This window comes from Eucalyptus grandis, chromosome 6 (assembly GCF_016545825.1).
Source record: "Eucalyptus grandis isolate ANBG69807.140 chromosome 6, ASM1654582v1, whole genome shotgun sequence".
Taxonomy (NCBI): domain Eukaryota; kingdom Viridiplantae; phylum Streptophyta; class Magnoliopsida; order Myrtales; family Myrtaceae; genus Eucalyptus; species Eucalyptus grandis.
Genome location: NC_052617.1, coordinates 47,938,648 through 47,959,312, shown reverse-complemented (window position 1 = coordinate 47,959,312; position 20,665 = coordinate 47,938,648). Strand labels below are relative to the sequence as shown.

General features: G+C 40.3%; 2 protein-coding genes across 2 annotated transcripts; both read right to left on the bottom strand.

Moving 5' to 3' along the window:
• Positions 1 to 2,001: 2,001 nt before the first annotated feature.
• On the bottom strand, positions 2,002 to 2,955 carry LOC104450364. The gene has a single exon (XM_010064885.3). It carries the CDS (start codon positions 2,831 to 2,833, stop codon positions 2,216 to 2,218), a length of 618 nt encoding a protein of 205 aa, XP_010063187.2. The 5' UTR covers positions 2,834 to 2,955; the 3' UTR covers positions 2,002 to 2,215.
• A 5,701-nt stretch (positions 2,956 to 8,656) lies between these two features.
• LOC104450363 lies at positions 8,657 to 11,153 on the bottom strand. The gene is made up of 4 exons (XM_010064883.3): positions 10,856 to 11,153; positions 10,518 to 10,718; positions 10,133 to 10,348; positions 8,657 to 9,358 (listed from the first exon to the last, which is right to left on the bottom strand). Exons 1-4 carry the CDS (start codon positions 10,856 to 10,858, stop codon positions 9,032 to 9,034), a joined length of 747 nt encoding a protein of 248 aa, XP_010063185.2. The 5' UTR covers positions 10,859 to 11,153; the 3' UTR covers positions 8,657 to 9,031.
• Positions 11,154 to 20,665: the final 9,512 nt, after the last annotated feature.

Below are 20,665 nucleotides of genomic sequence, written 5' to 3'. Positions count from 1 at the left end.
CCGATGTCGATTAAGTTCGAATCCCCTTTCACTTCCCATGTCAACAATGATGATGCCCCAAGTGAATTGCATCTGATAATCGGGAGCAGTTGGATTGGCAGTGAGGCGAGTTTGAATTTGAATTGTTTCACCTAATGTGCCTAGACAGGTTAACAAGTTTATTGGGAAGTTGTTGGCTTGATTTAGCACACAATAATCCAGTGACAATGTTTAGAGAATATCGTTTCTCTAAAATCACATCAAAAAAGCGAGAGATCATTTATCAGATCATTGTTGATATTGAGTTGATAATGCCCCTATGCAAGATGAAGAGAGTTTTCCGAACCTTTACACAAAGGGGGACAAATGTCCTGATTAGAAAAAACGAAAGGTATGTGCAAAGTAACCCACTTCACAAAAAGAGAGAGAGAGAGATGGATTGGGTGTGCGCATCCTGCATCCATCTAAGCAGCCAAATCTAACATACCCTACGTATAAAGTCGGTAGAATTTATCAAATTGAATAAGCTAGATTTTTTTAAGTGCAATATACCTTGTCAATTTAAAAGTGACCTTTAGAGATAATCTAAGTCGTGAAAAAGAGAGATCACAAATGTTATTCTACAGAAAGTACATTTTAGGTAGTTGCAGGTATAACTAGGCTAAGGCCCAGTCCAACAAGGAATGGCATTTGTGTGCTAAGACCTTGATTTGAGCTTTGGCATATTGAACCAAAAGGCATCCCAGTAATGATAATCTATTTTATTAGGGGTATACATCAGTCCCAATCCAATTCAGGAACGAAGTCAGCTAGTCCTCTATAGTTCTCAAGGAGATTGGTCAAGTTTTTAGTTCCATATAAGGAATTGGACTAAACCAACGGAGCTACAAAGATTTTCTTTTTTATTTTTATTTTGAAGCAAACCATAATTAATAGTTTTTTATTTTATTTTAATGTTTTGAAACTCCCATTTGTAGGGAATAAAAGCAACCAAAAAGAAGAGAAAAAGTCAACGATTCCGGGCCGAATAGCCCGATTCCCAGTTCCACAAACCAAGAACTAGACTAACCGACCCTGCCTAGTTCGATTCCAAGGTGAGAACCGATTATCTTTACTATGGATGCATTAGAAGTGCGGTGGTGGATACATCAATTGGCACATTCTCAAGTGGCGAACGAAAAACCTGCTGTGCGATAGAATATGAAAATCAAGGTGATTGATTACTGATGCTGCTACGTTTTGCTTCGGCAGAAAGTTGATTCTCCAGCCGATCAAAGTAAAGCTCATTCGACTCGTCTCAAGAAAAAAAGGTGGGTTTGATTAATCGACCCGACACGCGTAGTAATTGTGGGTAGTACAGGAGGGATTAAGGCATTAACCGCGAAAAAAGGGACTGTCCTCCGAGATGAAAGCAAAAGACGCGATCGCCTCGTTGACTTTAGATGAAAACGCCGCCGGGGGTCGTTCTAATTTAGCATGATCGACACCCTGAATTGAATCTTCTCATCGCATATGCCAACTGGTCTGATCGTCATCCTCGTCTTTATCTTAGAAAATGCCAAATACCCACTCCCGATATGAACAGATCCTTTTTCCCTTTTTTTCTCCCCGATCTTTCGCCTTTCGCAAAGTGTACCGCTCGATTCACGTGACTTCCGATCATCTTATGCAAATGGATTCTACAGGGCGAAGCAAGCGAAGGTCGGCGTTGTCAAATCTCCGGTGATCTTTGACCATACACAGAAACTTTTATCATAAAAAAAAAAGAGGAAAGATTTATTCTTTGCTCACGGACCAAACAAAACAAAACAGAAGACGCGTGCAAAAGCCGTCGATCACGAGTACTCTCCGGCATTTCTGCCCTTTTTCTTGTGTGTGGACACTAGGGTAGCGAGAAACCGAGCAAAGCTTCCTCGCCCACCGAAAAAACCATGCCGAAACTGGGATACCTTCGAATCCGATACCATCGATCGATGGTGCGTTTCCATGAGAGAATGAATGAAATTGGGAAATAGATAAGAGTGATTCAAAAACTTGCTTCACATTGTAATTAAATGGGTTCAATGTGAACAATCTCTCTGCTTTACATTTTTTACAGGAGACGACAACGTTGGTGATTACATACAAGGAGAAAAGAGGAGCCGACCTACAAATCCGAAATGAATCATCATCATCATCATCACTTCGTAATGAACGAAAGAAAGAACGGACGGATCATGCCAGGATCGTTATAAGTCTATACCCCAGCGCCTTCTTCGATCGTGCTCAGCCTAATTCTAAACGAGCGAACCGCCTTCTTGAACCTCCGCGAAGATTGCCTCTTCATTTTCCCGACCGATCCCGACCTGGACAGCAGCGCCGGACCTGCCTTGTCGATCCTGTTGAAGTTCCTCTTGACCTCGAGCTCGTTGATCTCGCTGTAGTCCGAGGCGGCAGCTCTCTGGCTAACGACCAGGAAGGGCGCGATCTGCGTCTTCCTGCGGTGCGGGCGCCCGCCTTTCTTCGACGCCTCCTTCTGCATCGCGACGGTCGCCTTCACGGCGAGGGCGGCCATGTCGGAGGCCGTCAGGCGGTGCCGGAGCTTCGACTTGGGGAGCACGAAGTAGATCTGGTTCTGCACGAGCTCCTCCTCGTTGGCCAGCACCGGGATGTGCTCCTCGTAATACAGCGAGTCGGAGCTGCACACGAAGCCCGAAGAAGAAGACGAAGACGAAGAGCTCTCGGATTCGAGGACCTGGGAGACTCTGATGGGGAGGCGGTACTCATGCAATTCGCCGCTGATGGAGATCACCCGGGCCGCCCGCGCCGACCGCGCCGAGTCGCCCTCCAGGTCCTGCGAGAAGCACCCGCCCATTTCCGGATATGACAGGAATCGGCGACGGCGAGGATGATGGTGGTGGCCGCGTTCTTGCGCTGCGATGGTTCGAGCAGAGAAGAGAGAGAGAGAGAGAGATTTCAGAGAGGGGACGCGAGTTCTACGCGGTAGTGACATGAACGGAGGGAGAGAGGGGATATATATAGAGGAGAGATGGCGTGAGCGAAGTCGTCACGGACTCGCTCGGCGAACTGACGGCGAGGACGCAGTCGCCAGTCCGCCGTTAACGGCGGGTCAACGGACGGAAGGTGGGGATGATGACTCGGGGTCGCGCGGGCCGTGACGTCTTTGATTACGCGGTTGCAGTTTTGATTACCGAGTGACGCGATCGCGACGACGACTTCGCGGGGAATTGAGTGAGGCCCAAGAAATAGGGGAATCAGTGTGATTTGGCCGTGTACGATGTTACGAAAAAAAAGAATTAAAAAAAGTAAGATATCTCATATCCAATGGATAATATCCATCGTGTGGATTTATCGCCTCGTACGGATCTTGCTTTTTCAGGGGGTAATTATTTAAATCAGGAAATTAATAATTTGAGGAGGAAAAATGTCAAAATAAAAGCCCTATTTGTTCCGCATAAAGTAATTTTTTTAATAAAAAAAAGATGGTACGTATTTATTACAAAAATTGAATAAAAGAAAAGTTATTTTCATTATCTACGAAAATATTTAGATTTAATTCGTTGTTGATGATGAAAATATTTTTTATTGCTTAATTATATTAAGCAATCATTTTTTTCATTAACGTTTTCGTATTATTCATTTTTCATGAAATATATGAAATCAAAGCTATCTCTTAACTTCCGTGAACTAGTTGAGTTGTTCCTTTGATATCCATGAACGAGTTAAGCTTACCATATGAGTATACATGATCACACTTCAAATTAGGAATGGTAATAGGACAAGGCGAGTATAAGGGTTGCATTCCTTGTCCCGGTCTGGTGTGTTGCACTAGGTAGTGTAGATGCCCGAAAGAGTGAAGCATGACTATCGATGTATCAAAATTCGAAATGCAAAAGCACAATTTTTATAATCAATTTAGATTTTATTCTCGAAATAGAAAACATGAATAGTATAACTTTTCCATTGCCATTGAATCCATAGAGGTACAATCAATTAACCATTCATACACACGTTTCTTTAAAGGATGTAAATAGTCTTTAAATTATTTTTATTTTTTTTTTTGGGGGGTGTTTTCTTTCTCCTTAAGAAAAGGCTTCTTTTTCTCTGCCTTCTAGAGACCGTATCCCCAAATGCATGGATTTTCAAATGTGGAGGAGCATAAGAATCCAAAAGCAGAGCTATGGGTGGTGGAGAATCAGATACTTTATCATATCCAGCAGGCGGTTTTGTAGTCGTCTCCCTGTCATTCTTCCACTTTGGATGTTCAGAACTTTTTGTTAAATAAATAAATAGATGTGGAAGATCACGTAAAGGATCCTCATTATCAGTGTTGAAATAACCTCGTCCCATTTTCCTCCTTGGAAAAGCGTTCCGTCAGGAGTAAACGTGAGCACTCGGCGGTGCCTTGTCAAGACAAGGATTATTTGTAGATGGCCATAGAGATCTATATTGAATTTGTCGAAATATAAAAAGAGAAAAAAATTACTAATGTCATAAATTTATTGCATTTATGTCAATTCAATTATAAATTATAAATTATATTATTTTTAGGTCAAAAATTGTGTTAATTGAATTATAATCATTTCAATGATTTTTCAATATAGTCAATCTGGTCAATTTTAACCGGAAATTACTTTCATTAACATTAAGCGTCCTATGTAACATGGTTGGCACCAATATAGTCGTCGTCAATGTGGGCAATTTTCCCAATTTTTTTCAATTTTTTCCAATTTTTTCATGGTCTTTTCTTTCCTTTTTTTTTTTTTTCTGCAACCATAGCAAGGTATGGACAAGGGCCAGCCCTAGTCCAGATCTTGCCCAAGACGCGAAGGCCCTCACCCATGGTCGCTCTCGTACAAGGCCTCACGCCCTTGCTAACTCACTATTATAAAAACAAGAAATGAAAAAATAAAAAACTATATTTAAAAATTGTAAAAATGATACCATATGTTATGGTGAGCATCCATGTGGGTGATTTTCGACTAAAATTGACTACATAGATTACATTTACAAATCTGCAAAAACTTATAACACAATGACATAATTAAATAATTTATAATTAAATTAGCATAGATATAAAATAATTATGATTTATTTGGTAATTTTTTAAGGAAAAAAGAAAAAGGTATTAGACACTGACTGAATTCCATGAATGTAGATCTAGATAAACAATTGCTAGGAACGTACAAATTGCATTGGCTAGCTCCCGCGAAACTTCTAGTCCAATGAGGAGAATCGCGACTGGGGTACTGGGGTCAACGCACGGAATGTTTCTAGCGGAAGCACGAGCCGCGGTCAACATTCCCTTCATTTAATGCTGTCGGAACAGATCCATACTGTCGCACTGAGCCGCAGTGTCGGACTACGCCTTCTCGCCGTGTGGTATCTTCCGAATAAAATAACTGCTTCTCCGATTCTCTCTCTCTCTTCGTCGGTCTCTTTTTGGGGCTCGACATGCTCCTAGAACGTTGAAAAGCGAAGCGTTGTTCGGAATCGGAACTGTTCCTCGTTTTTAATGATTGAGATTAGGAGCATATTTGATAACGCTTTTGTTCCTTTATTTTTTTTCATTTTAAAAATTAAAAAGAATATAAATCTATTTATGTATATTTTTATTTTTGAAATAGATTTGGATCCGTCGGGATTTATCCCACATCGATCGCAAAATTGACATGTGGTCAATTTATAAATGTGAAGGAAAATCTCACTCATTTGAATTAAATTTTTGGGTAAAAGAGATCTAAGATCACAAAACTCGACTTATTAATAAGTTTGGATTTGGAGAAGGTTGTTGCGGGCCCAATGTATAAAAGGAAGATTGTTGAGGTTTATCCCACATTCTCTATGGAAGACACAAGTAATCATTTTATAAGTGTGAAGGAAAGCCTCGAACTAGTTTTTGGGGTGAGAAAGGTGCAAAACTACCTATTAGAAATGTGATCAAAAAGTAAAAAAAAAAAAAAAAAAAAACTACTTCTTTGTTTATGTGAACAACTCAATAATCAAGCAATTTTCTTTTTTATTTGTTCTTTTCGTTTTCTTCTTATTGTTCCTCTAGTTGATCGCCAGCCTTAGCAACTAGTCAAATGAGAACCGACAACCTCACTATGGCTGGCAAGGCTAAGCTTCACCTAGCCACCACGAGGCCCCCCTGGGGCCAACGAGGTCACTGACTATTGTTTGGCTAGTTGCTAACCATGGTCAAGGCCAAAGAATCGACTAGAGGAAGAAGAAAAAGAAAAGGAAAAAAGAAACGAGAAAAATAAATTAAATTATTTAAAAATTAAAAGAAATTTTTAGTCATAAAAATAGTTTAATATCATGCTAAATGCATTTATATTTCAATAGTATAAATTTTTTATAATTACTAAATATGTTCTTTTATTCAAAAACTTGTCCAGAAGAAAAAAAATTCTAAATAGAAATTATTCATAAAAATAAAAATGTTACCATAAGTACCGAGGTTTTTGTGGGCAAAAGTTGAGGGAATCTGAATCCCGTGCGATTTTGATTCTCAGTCCAGTAATTGAGAAGGAGTTTGGAAATGTTCAGCCATCACGTGTAGGCTTGCTCAGTTTGACAAGTACGCTTTGATTACAGAGACGATGGGATGACCGTCTGCATCGGTCAGACGTTTACCTTACTCGAAATACCAAAAGTAGGAAGGAAGCTTCCAGCTCGGCTCGACTCGACCCTCCGGACGTCATTGCTCGCGCTAATGAAGACATTGACTCGTTTAACGACATGTACGTACGCAAGACATCGGAACTCGGCATTGACCCGGTCTCGGAATGAAGTAAGACTTAACTGTTGGCGGCAGCATCGGGGTGCTTGAATGTCCAAGTAGGCACATCTCGAATTGTTAAGGACTACAGTAGACTTGAAATTTTGCATTTGGACACGTGCGGCGGCATGCTCAGTTTATTGGATTTTCCACACCCTATCGAATTCTCACGGCATACGATCAAGTCCGGATATTGAATGAACATCTCATGCCTGGGATTGTGAGCCTTATTTTGATGATTTTACATGTATATACAATAGACTTCCCTCGTCAAGACGAAATGTTATTGGAGATCATGCTTATCCCTTGTTTGATCCTAAAAAAATTAGTATTAGAATGTAACAAACAAGATCGTAGATAAGATTGCACCTATTTGAAGCTGATTAGGACAAAAATTAGTTAACAATCAATTTGTGATGAGTGCGACACGTCTAGGAAGTTCGGATAGGATGGATCCATTCGGCCCAGTTCATGGTATTAGCACGAGCCACTTTGTAGGCCTTAAAATTGGAGCCCAAACACCCGCAGCCTTGGATTCATTTTATAGGGTCTAGAATCCAACTCCTTGCTCCTCTGATTTAGCAAGATTATAGATGGACATAGAATGTCAATATGGGCCGGAATGTTGGCCCAACAAGGAAGAATCTCTCGATTCCTACTTGATTCTTGGCGGGGGGGGTTGGTGATTAGATGACCATTAGTTGATCATCCATCATTCAAAGCGACCTCAAGACAAAAAAAAATTGATGGGGGAGGTGCTGGAAGAAGCAAGGGGGAATAAATTGTGTTCCGAGATATTCTTCCTTTTGAAGACATAGAAAACAGTGAAATCGAGATCTTCTGCCCACAAAAAGAGAAAAGTAAAAGGAATCCGTCATTGATGCAATTATTAGTAAGGGATGTCTTGCTATATCAAAGCAACAGTGCAAACATAGGAAGTGATAAGAATGCCACGACATCTCATTTGATGCTTTAACTAGAACGCTATCCAAATCTCTAGATTATTCTCTTCACATCTGCAAACTCATGTGGATATTATAATGTGATTGAAGCAATGACTTACGATTACATGGAGAATCGATTTTTTAGATAATTGATACTTTCATAATATTTTAGTTAGTTAGATTCTCATCACATGATTAGTCAATATCGTGAATACATGACGATTAATCCGACGCATAAGATGCTTTCCCTACATTGGGTGTCTATTTATGCAAGGTATATGACTGGGGAAGACCCCCGGGGCACAATCGGGATAGGGTTGTCCTTGTCTTAATGGGAATTACGTGTCCCTTAGGTCTCCAACTTCATGTCGACAGACTTCTGTCGATTTTTATGTACAGTGCGCCCTTTCTAGAATTTTGGGCCCACCTCAAAGAGCTCTCGGTTAACACCGTCCACTTGGTTCGGCTTGGGCTTTAACATGCGGTACAGATTGGTGCGGACATCGTCATCCAACAAGCCGTCGACCGCCACGTTCATGGAACTTTGCCTCCTTTCTCTTGCGTGTTGCCCTCATTCCATGATTGCATAATGTCTAATCCATACGATAAATTGTATCCACTTTCATATTAAAATGAGTTATCTGCCCCTGATAAAGCCGATGTCTTTATCATATTGCTATTACCGCAATTCCAATCTATCGAACTATGATTAACAATCACATAAAGATATAACTCAATTATATAGATTATGTTTCGTGAGATAAATGTATCATATCGGGAATAAAACTGTTCAAAACCAACCATACACATACCAAATTAGTTAACAAACGCCGCTCACATTCGGTGCATGGAAGTTTCAAATTAATCTCATGCCATGCATGCTATAAATCCTCCAGTCACATTCGTTACAGATTCTCCCACCTCAATCGCTAATCATCCTTCTTATAAATTCATACAAAACCTTCGCAACATCATCATATATGAATGTGCATAAAATATGCTTCTGCATACGTCAAGTCCATATGCAACCCCATTATTGCCGTTCTTTTAAACAAAGAGAACCTCCATGAACTGTGCAGGACCCACCACAGAATATCTTACACTACACCAACTTCGAATAATTAAAATCCCAAACTTCATATCCAATAAAGCAAAATAAAAAGCAACATTTCTCAGAAAAATCCAAGCAAAAGAAAATGAAAAAAAAAAAGAGTAAACCCATTATCATTGTACTCCACTTTTGTCTCCTATATAGATATAATGACATTCCTATCCTCCTTCCATCTAGCTAATCCAATTTATTTTTGGGTGCATTTCTTAACTTCTAGAAGAATGGGGCACGACGAGGTACACCCTTCCTTTTCCTGGAGTTCCGGTGATCGTACACAAGGCGAGGAGATGGAGCAAAGTTGGGGCTGGTGGCATCGCCGGAGCTAGAGGACCGAGACCTCTCCTCGCCGTCCACTTTCGTATTGTGATGATCGGCCGGCGGCAATGAGATGGGGTGCAGGCGGTTGAAAAACGGCTTCGTCTGAAGCTTGTTGGGTGTGGACGAGTCATCCGTTGGGGAACCATCGACAAGCTCGTCCCCGCCTTGGCTCGTCTTCCGGGCAAACGTGAGCGTTGGGTCACCTTTCCTGATCGCATTGAGCTGGAATAAATAAATAAGCAACGGCAATGAAAATTTGGTTAACCCATCGTTTGACCAAAACAAAACAACACAAACACTAAACTAAATAGTAAAAAGCAAATGAATTAAATGAAATTGCTCAGCAGAGTCCAACAAAAAGGAGTGAATGAAGTCAAGGATGTCGGAGTTTGTAAGGCAAAGGTGTAGACAGAATATTTTATTATTCTTTGCATCATTTTGAGATTTTGAAGTGACAATTTTAGACCCTAATAAGTCCACGAGATCCCTGTGCATCTCACAAGCATCTCAGGGGCAACTTTCCGTGCACGAATTGTAGAGATTAGTTGACCGATGAATTCATGATCTTATTTAAGATAAGATCCATCTTGGATTATCTTTTGAAAAAGTGATCTCATTTAAAACTTTTATTTAATATTTTCCGAAAAATTCTACATCGGTAGTGAATGCAAATGCAAGCTCTGCGCCAATCAAATGCGGATTAGGTTAGGAAAGTCAAATTCGATTGAGAAATGGGAAATCAGATTCTTTTCATTGGTTAGGCATAAAATAACCTAAGGTGAGCAAGGCCCCAGAAAAGTCAAAGAAGACAGGAATTGAATAAAAATATCTGCATCAAAAAGAGACACGAAATCTAAGTGGCACTAGACTTCACGCCCTCCACCTCCACATACAAACAACAGAACCAGAGGACAAGTAAAAAAGGCAGTCATCGGAGCCTGAATTATTCCGACGAGGTCGAAGAAGAGGGGAAAAAAAACAGAGTTCATCGATCACCTTGCAGCCCATGGAGCAGAACCTGAAGGAGTCCTGGAGGCTTCTGCAACAGATCTCACAGGTGTTGGTCACTCCCTTCCCAAGCCTCAACTGCGGCCTCTCGTTGAGGAACACGACCCTCGCACTGTTGATGATGTATGTCTGAATTTTCGAGATGTCGATGTATTTCTGAATCTCGCTCACTCTCACCACATTGTGGTAGGAAGACCTCCTTATCTGCAAGGCCCCCGGGAGAACAAACAGAACACCATCAATCAACCATAAAAATCAAAACTTTGACAACTTTTTTATCTGAACTCCTCGATTGTTGCTTCACCGGAGAAAAAAAAGGGGGGTTCTTTTTTAATGACTGAGAGGCTTATGACTAATGCATAAAATGGTACACCTGAATCACATGGTGGTCTTTGTGATCGTCCAGACAGTAAGAGCAGAAGGTATCCCCAATGCAGTCCAAGCAGAACATATTGCATTCGCTCCTGTGAGAGTCTCCATGAACAGAGCACGATCCGAAGAAGTGCGCGTTCAGCATTAATAACAGCCACGGCGGACCCATTTCGCCGTTCCCCATTTGGCCAATTGAATTCACCTACGACGACACGAATCACAGACAAAAAACAGAGCGAAACAGGTCGGACCCAATCAAAATCCTCATAAGAAGCATTGGTTATAAACGGCGATGGAAGAGAGAGAGAGAGAGACAGAGAGCGAAGCGAAACAACGCACCATTTGAGCGTCTCCCTCGGTGAGTGTCGGCTCCGAAGCGACGCAATGGTCTCTCTTGCTTGTGGGGAGGTGTATATATCCAGTCGGTGAAGCTCCAAAACGAGAAATTTAATCAAATTTGGCTAGAAAAGGATTGAAATTTCTTACTGCAAATGGAAATGGCCAGCAGAGGATCGGTTTTTGGAGAGATGAGGACGCTGACTCTGGCTGGGGAGATGATATTGAAGGAGGCTGCAAATGTTGCTGGCGAGACTAGAAAGGGCCTGCCCTTTTAGATTGAAGAGAATTTATATGGCGGTCACAAATGAAGTGCTGTGATTATTCTTCTTCTTCTTTTCATTTTTTCTCTTTATTTTCTATTTCCCTTTCCTTTGGCGGACAACGCAGAGAGCGACAGGAAGACCCCTCCGCTTTACATCGTACGGTGATATTCGCGGAGGAAGAATATGTCTTGTTATATGAGCCATGGGATCGTATGGGGCCCCACCCAGCCCGGCCCCAACGTACAATATGACGCCGCCGCCTTTCACTCGGTGGACGTGGAATGCCACGTGTGTGGACCAGGGGACTCCAACTCCGAAACTGCACGTCCTTTTCTTGGCCCCCAGAAATAAAAAAATAAAAAAATGCTTTTGTTAATGGAGCTAAAGTAAAAATTCTCAAATCCGTCTGTCTTGGCCCCCAAGTCAAACCACGAGTCTTGAAAACCCTAATTTGTCTTTTGTGCATTTGGTATTTTCTTAATTTTCTCAGTATTTCGAGCTCCTTGATATTTCATTTTTTTTTTCTATGTTTAGAATGTATACCCTGCCCATGCACATTCTTCTCGGTCCGTCCTATTTCATCCTAATAATTTCTCTTATGAGTAAGTTAAGCTCCTTGTTTTATCAACAAGGCAAAAGGCCAACCTCATCCTACTAACTTTGGTTTCAACCTTGATGAGGAATTCACCAATTTGTAATTTGCAAAACATTTAATATCGGGAAAAGACATAACGTATCTTAGACACTTCATTCACATATCGTTTATATTGGAGGAAAATGCCGGTATGATAAATTCAGATATTTACGAGTTAACGGCAATGCCACAGTAGATCGATGATTAGTTAAGGAGATACATATATAATCTTCAACAAACTATCACATTCATTAATGGCGATACGGTACAATACCAAACATATATTGGGCAATTGTAACTCGCCTAATGCTAGATACTTTTGCTTCGAGAAGGAAGTGCATGGTCAATTTAGTATGCGATTTGGTCCAAAAATCTCATGATTGCCAATCATAAAAATGATCAAGTACCTTCGATGCATTAAGATTGATATTGAACTTTTGGCAACTAAAATCAGGTCCGTCACCTTTATTGGCAATATCACATTATCATTTTAAGGCGCGTTTGGTAACGTTTCTGTTAAAAAATTGTTCCCGATAACGAAATAAAAAAACTATTTCTGTTTTCTATTTCTGTTAGGGGAAACAATTTTTAAATAAAAAATACGTTTAGGGTGCGGATGGTAACGCTTCTTGACTAGGGAACAATTTATTTTCAGAAATAGTTATTTTCTATTTGTACTCCGAAGAACAATTTCTAAGTAAAATAAAGTATTTGGTAACTATACAAAATTTATACTCTTGAAATATATATAAAAAAAAAAAAATAGAAATGCGTTTAGTATGAAAAGCTTTTTTTTTTTTTTTTGTATTTATTCATTTTTTATTCTTACTCACGAATTGCTAATCATTGACCACCGGCCGTCACCGCCCTTCACCGCTTGCCACCGTCGCCGCACAACCGTCGCCCATCGATCATCACCGCCAAACACCGCCGCACAACTAATTGGCCGCCAACCATTGACCGCAACGGCCGATTAGCTGTGTGGCAGCCGATGGTGATGGTTGACGACCGGTGGTTGTGCAACGGTGGTGGCGAGTGGGGACAGGTGGCGGCGGCAGTGGCGGCAACGGCTCCAAGCGGTTGGAGGTGGCTGTGACAAGAGAGCGGAACAAAAGAAAAATAAAAAAAGAAAATTGGCTTATTTCTAGAAATTGTTCCTAGGAACAAGAAGCTACTTTTTTTTGTTTCTTGTTTTTATTCCAAAACTGCTCTAGGGAACAAAAGTTTCACCAAACGGATTTCTGTTATTTTTTTGTTATGGGGAATAAAATAATAGAAATTAGAAGAAACATAAATATTACCATGCAGACCCTTAGTAACTACACAAAATTTCTGTTCTTCGAATAGAAAAAAGAACAGAAACACGTTTGATAAACTTGTATAATTTTTTTGTTTCTTTTAATTTTTTAAATATTTTTCCTTTTTCCTTTTTTCTTTTTCTTTTTCTCTTTGGCCAGCCACCGGCTTGGCGACATCCGGTGAGATTGCCGCTGGCCAAGCGAGCCTCGATAGGCCACGAGTGAGGCTCGGCCTCGCCGTGGCTCGGCCTCTTCGAGGGCTAGCGATGCTCTGGCAAGGTCGCCGGTCGTTGACGTCGGCCATGGCCAAGGCCAATGACCGGCAAAAGGAAGAAGAAGAAGAAGAAGAAAAGAAAGAGAAAAAAGAAGAAGAAAAAAGAGAAGAAAAAAAGTGTTTCTCGAAAGTGTTTTGGAAACAAGAAACAGTCTTTTCTACTTCTTATTTCTATTCCAAATTTGTTCCCAGAACAAATGTGTTTCTGTTTTTTTTTTCTCCGAAACAAAAGAACAAAAATTATGTTCCAAAAAAGAGAAATAAAAATTTGCCAAACACCCCTTTAGCATCATGATCAAGTTAGTATTCATGAGTCACAAAAGCACCTACACTTATCGGTCATAAAAGGGAGTTCAATCATAAAAATGATAAGAGATTCCTTTGATGTATTAATTTTGATTTTGAGATTTTGAAAGTAAAAATCAGGTCCGTCGCCTCCATTGGAGCAGCACGTTGTCATTTTAGTAGTGTTATCAAATCAGCATCTATGAGCCACAAAATCACCAAAACACGTTTAGTCATAAAAAAAAGTGCAATCACGCCAATTGTAAAATATGCCTTCGATATATTAAGACCGACATTGATCTTTTGGCAGTTAAAATCAGGTCCCACCACATTCATTGACAAAAAAGTACGCCGTCCTTTTAGTAGTGTCATCAATTTAGCATTCGTGAGCCACAACGGCATTGAGATGCATTTTCCTTAAAAAGGAAGTGCAAAAATAAAATAAAAATGATCAGATGTGACTTTCATGGATTAAAATTGATATTGACCTTCTGATAGTTAAAATCGGGCTTGTCGCCTTAATTGACAACAGCGCATTGTTATTTTAGTAGCGTTATCAGGTCAACATTCATGAGCCACAAAAGCACTAAGACACATTTGCCATAAAAAGGAGGTGCAATCATAAACATGAATAAACATGGCTTCGATTTATTGAGACTTCGATATATTGACAGTTAAAATCAAAGTTTGTTACCTTCATTGATTAGGGGTGAGCACGATCTGGATTGGGCCGGTCTACTCCCTAACTCTAGGAACAACCTGCATAGTATTGGTTCTTAATTTTTGGGACTGAAGATTGGATTGATCCAATGAGTTCGCTCCGATTCTAGGATCCCTGATAATTTTTTATTTCATTTTTTGTACTCCTTAAAAAAACGATTGAGGACCGAACTAACCCAATGGATTCGATCCGATTTCAAGGTCAACCTAGGACTAACCAATAATTTTTTATTTTATTTTTTGTACTCCTTGAAAGGGCAACTGAGGACCGTACCAACTCAATGAGTTCAATGATGAGCAAGGTCAGCTAAGAAAGGCAAGCAGTGAGGATCAAGTGGGGTGAACATCTAATAGAATGAGCATTGAATGTCGAGTGAGGAGCAACAAGTCAAACTTCCATCGAGCGGCGAGTGACATGAGTGACCCAAAGCAAGCGAGGTGAGTGTTGAGTGGCGAGCGGAGAAGTTTTTTTTTTTTTTAGCAAATTGAAGACTAAGAGGACAAATAAGACAGAAGAAAACGAATTCCATATGAGGTTGCCATAAGGTGCTTTTTTGGATGCCATGAGCATTCCTCACAAAAACATTTTCATCATTCGTAAATTATGATTATTGACGCTGTAAAAGATATTAAAAACCTAAGTTATTAAATAACAATATAAAATTACTTGAACTCTTCACTAAAGAGCTGTTTAATGTTGTTGACGCCGTTTATTTTAAGGTTTATATATATAGTCAGGGTTGGTTCGAGTTGGACTGATCCGAAACTCTTAGGATCAAGAACCGTCTTCCACAGTGCTGATCCAGAAATTCTAGGACCAAGAACTGATTCAGTCTCTCTGGGAACTGGACCAGGACTGGCAGGGTTGAGTCGGTCCAGGGTCAGTTCAGGATTAATCCTGGATTGATGCTCACCCCTATCATTGATGGAGGCATACTATCATTTCCACACAGCATTCATGAGCTACAATAGCACCAAGACAATCCGCCATGAAAAGGAAGTGCAATCATAAAAGTGATTAGATATATCTTCGATGTATTGAGACTAGTATTGATGTTTTGGTAGTTACAATAGTACACTCTCATTTTAGCAGCGATATCAAGTGAGCATTTATGAGCCAAAAAAGCACTAAGACATCTTTGCCACAAAAGTAATCAGACGTGCCTTCGATATATTGAGATTAATATTGATGTTTTGGTAGTTAAAATCAGGCCGGTCGCTTTCATTAGCAAAAGCACACTGTCATTTTCGTAGTATTATCAAGTCGACATTCATGAGCCACAACAACACTAAGACATATTTGCCATAAAAAGGCTGCGCAACCAAAAAAATGATAAGATATGCCTTAAATATATTGGGATTGATATTGAAATTTTGGCAGTTAAAATCACATCCTTCACTTTCATTAGTAACAACACACTGTCCTTTTAGCAGCATTATTAAGTCAGCATTCACGAGCTACAACAGCGCTAAGACATATTTTCCATAAGAAGGAAGTGCAATCATAAAAATGATAAAGATATGTCTCTGATGCATTGAGACTAATATTAACCTTATGATTTTTAAAATTAGGTTCGTCACCTTCATTGGCGACAACGCATTGCCATTTTAGCAACGTTAACAAGTCAACATTTATGGGTCACAAAAGCACTGAGACATATTTGCCATAAAAATGAAGTTCAATCATAAAATTGAATGGATATATGTTCGTTGTATCAAGACTAATATTGACCTTTTGACAGTTAAAATCTCATCACCTTCATTGACAACAGCATACTATCATTTTAGCAGTGTTATTAAGTTAGCATTCCCGAGCCACAAAACCACTTGGCCATATTTGCCATAAAAAAAGAAAAAAAAAAGTGCAATCATAAAAATGATCAATATATTGAAACAGATATTGACCTTTTGGCGGTGAAAATCAGGTTTGCCACCTTCATTGGCGACAACACAATGACATTTAAGTTAGCATTCTTGAGCCATAAAAGCACTAAGACCTGTTAGCCATCAAAAGGAAATGCAATCATAAAAATTAGAAGATATATCTTCGATGTATTGAGACTAATATCGAGCTTCTGCCAATTAAAATTAGGTCCGTCGCCTTCGTTGGCAACAACACACTATCCTTTTAGCAACTTTATCAAGTCAGTATTCACGAGCCACAACAACACTAAGACTTATTCACCATAAAAGGGAAGTGCAATCATAAAATTGATTAAATATGCCCTCAATGTATTGAGACAAATATTGACCTTTTGGCAGTTAAAATAAGGTTTGTCACAAATATCGACCTTTTGATTGATCAAAAAGAAGAATCTATTTCAACCGATATGCCCTTAAGCATGATCATACATAACATAGAAATCACACTTAAAAAGGGTGGACAATTAGCTAGAGCATCGGGTGTTGTAGCGAAACTGATTGTAAAAGAAGGGAAATCGGCCACATTAAAATTACCTTCTAGGGAGGTTCGTTTGATATCTGAAAATTGTTTAGCAACAGTCAAACAAGTGGGGAATGATGAGGTAAACCAAAAAAAGTTGGGTAGAGCCGGATCTAAATGTTGGCTAGGTAAGCGTCTTGTAGTAAGATGAGTGGTTTTAAACCTTGTAGACCATTCCCATGGGAGTGGTGAAGGGAGAGCCCTAATTGGTAGAAAAAAACCCGCAATCCCTTGGGGATACACTGTCTTTTTAGCAGCGTTATCAAGTCAGCATTTACAAGTCATAAAAGCATTATACATATTTGCCTTTAAAAGGAAGAGCACTTATCAAATCAGCATTTACAAGTCACAAAAGCATTTAAAAGGAAGAGCACTCATAAAAATGTTAAGATATGCTTTCATTGTATGCAAATTGATATTAACCTTCTAGCAAATAAAATCATGTCTGTCACCTTCACTGGTAACAATATACTGTCATTTTAACGACACTATCAAGTTAGCCCTCACAAGCCGCAAAAGCACTGACACACATTTTTCGTAAAAGGGGAAGTGCGTGACCATTACAGTACGTGATGAGCATTTAAAATCTCAGGAATGGCATAGAACCAAAAAGGAACAAAATCTTGATTTTGAATGGGAAATGAGGAGTGGATTTAAACTATGGAAGAAATAAAGGCAGGACTAATAGGAAGTACAGTTATAAGGATACATCACGCGTGATGAGTAGGTTGCCTTTAAAACACATCCGACGTGGACAGTGGAGCGCCTTGGTAATTGATTATTTTCATTTTCTTAAATAAGAGGCGAAGGTAATATCTGACCTGGATTTACAGAAATGGACAAAAAACCGGTGGTGGGTCCGGTGTAACGTAAGCAAGTACCCCGCGTTAACCTTACAACTGTCCCGGTCTAATTCAGCGAGTGGAGCTTAACAAATCCACGAAATTAACTGCGCAGCAAAACATGGGCCATTTCAAGGCCCATTTTATTCATGGGCCATGTAGGGGGGAAGCAGGCAATTATGGAGCCCAATCAAACCTCTTTTCCTTCGGAAAGCGTTAACCCGACCTGCTTCATTCTGAAGTTCTCCTTTTTGTGTACTTATATTTCGAGAAAAATGAGCAATTTCGTAAAAAGGAAATTATCATTTTTATGACTTACGAAGATATACGAGTGAAAAGAATTGAAGATTTCCCTCATCGACCAAAATGTGTACACATGAATCATGATTGATGATGAAAATAATTTGTGTTGGTTAATTCTTCTCCCAACCAACAAATAACCATTTTCAGCAAAAATATTTTGAGAGGAGCGGTACTTCGTCCCACTACACAAGCCGTATTCATTCGGATTGGCGCTCAATGGCACTATTGCAATCAACAGCCATATCGAAGGGTGGTTTTGAATTGCCAAACAATCGACACCATGACCGACTGGGTCAAAGCCCAGTGAATGTGTCAAGGGGCTTTACGGGCCCAAGTCTTATTGGGCTAGTCTTTTGGGATCTCCGAGGAACGCCTATTCATTCTCCAAATCCGACACCCCAAAAAACGGTTGAGCTATCGAATTCGAGATCACCTATTTAGTCTAAGAGGGCTCTGGTTGTAAACAGGCTTTGAGTTTTGCCCTTGGAGGAATGTTAAAGTGGCCAAAATCAAAAGGGAACGACCACGACAGCAACCCCGAGAATGAAGCTATAGTGATCATTTCCGGCAATAGTATGTATGATCCGTGGGACGGTCGTCGGCGGTTCTAAAATACTTGAATTATTTGATATAGATATGATTTCACACTACGGACTTCTATAACGCAGTACATGCTTCATGCGCAGATGAACATAGGCCGAAGCCTCTGCTAAGCCCGTCGTTTCGACAATCACGCGAGTCACAATTCAGCCAGGCGAGCTTTTCGCACGGCAACTTCAAATATTTGCTAGGGGAATGATCCAAATGGTCTCATGTTGTGATATGCTTCCGCCAAAGGTGAGCATGGTTTCAGAGTAGAACTAGGAACTTGAGAATTGGACCAATGGGAATTGGCTTAATTCTAGGTTCCAAAAATTTGGGAACCTCTGAAATCTAGAACAAGTTTTTATGGTTTTACTTATTTTATGTCTTTGCGTAACCTTGCCGCATTCTATAGCATTCAATATTAAGTGTGTAATTTGAAATCACTAGTATGAGCTTTAATTTCCGGCGATATTCATGACTGAGACTTTTTTTTGTTAAATCTCATAATTTTTGTGTATTTTGTCATAAGTGAATTATAGTAAATTATGATCATTAGAAGTGATGATTCGTTGTAATTATTTAATTAAGAGTATAGGTGAAACCTATATAAACTTTATAATCTATGATAGGGTAGGGCTCAAGTAAAGCCTGAACGGAATCTATAACCTCTCGTCTCTAGTTCTGCCAATGAACATATATACTTTCGCTGGCGTCCAAGCCAAGCGTACTCGGCCCGAATCATAGTCATAGTCCATGCAATAATGAACACATTTCTTTATGGGCCGAAGCACGACCAGAAGGACACCCACCAAACCCACAAAAAGGCCGGCATCTGTCCATCAGTTCCACGTGGAGAGAGACCCTGAGGGACCACCGAACAAAAAGTACACGCGTTAGGACAATGCCTCAGCTGGAGAAAATGAAATGAAAAGGAAAGTCGTTTCGCCCTTTTCCCATGAAAAATTGCAGAAGTTTACCAACCGTTTGGAGCAGCAGTAGGCACGCGGCAGCTTCCAACCAAACTTTCCAAAGCAATATGAGCGACCAACATCTGAGGTCAAATCCGGACGCCGCACATTACTTTGCTGAAATCCGAAAAAATTCCTAAATAATCGAGGGCGGCTTAAGTGTCTCCAGCTAGGGCCGGTTCACAATTTAGTGCACATGTTCTTGGAACTTTTCTCGTCGGATGTTACCTTCCTCAGCTGACGAAGATGCGGGGAAAAAGGCATATGTTGAGATCGCTTCTCAATGTGTCACATGCGATATATAATTCCCGGCGCCGCTCCCCTTTCGGAATGTAGGCTTTTGGATGGGAAGATGGGTAGGTCGTGCATCATATTCAACCGTGTCCCACCTCCCTAAACTCATGACTCCCCCCGCCCCTTCAGTGCTTTCCAGAAATGAACAGTGTGCACAGCAAGTGTAGCATTGATCTGAAATTTGGAAATAGATTGTTCTTTCGCAAAGACGCTATGGTGGAATCAACTCGGTCGGTACAGCGTCCCATTTGATACGTCTCTCTGCGCTTGATTCCAAATTTCCGGCTCCCTTACGTGCTGGATCTAACTATTCGTGGGTGGGGGTACAAGTTTTTTAGCGGAACTTAGCAAATGACCCGTAATTTCTTTAGAAAGGGTTTTATCACTTTTCCCCGTATGCATGCAGATCTATATGCACATAAATAGTTAAAGCGACATGCACGGAGAGTTAACGGACAGAATTGGCATGTATTTAGCAAGATTCGGATGGAGCAATTTTGCCGAAAGAGATCTGAATCAACCATCCGAAGAAATCTCATTGTCGAGAGCAACGCCAAGCGAAGTGAAACCAAAACGATTTACCATGTTTCCTGAAACGACGGAGGGTGTCTTTTGACAGTATGCTAATGCACAAGAAGTAACCCCCGCTTCATTACCCACAGGATCACAATTTTTACCAGCTTTTTTCAACATCCGGTCGTTCTTAGACAAAGTCAGTAAAAAACTAAAAGGCGCATTTATGAGCATAATTTTCTCTAAGAATCTACGTAGGGGATGTTAAAAGAGGAGAGATTAAAGATAAAAGATAAGCCTTAAGAAATGTCCACCGCTCCTAGGGCGGGGCTAGCTAAGGCTCGACAAGAGGGTAGACGACAACATGATTCGTCGGGGACTGCACCTT

Bases quoted from the DNA above. Each gene is read 5' to 3' on its own strand.
- LOC104450364 (XM_010064885.3), bottom strand. From the start codon at position 2,833: ATGGGCGGGTGCTTCTCGCAGGACCTGGAGGGCGACTCGGCGCGGTCG.
- LOC104450363 (XM_010064883.3), bottom strand. The intron at 10,349-10,517 runs GTGTACCATTTT...GGGGCCTTGCAG, and splicing joins AAGACCACCATGTGATTCAG to ATAAGGAGGTCTTCCTACCA. The intron at 9,359-10,132 runs GTGATCGATGAA...TATTTATTCCAG, and splicing joins TCTGCTCCATGGGCTGCAAG to CTCAATGCGATCAGGAAAGG.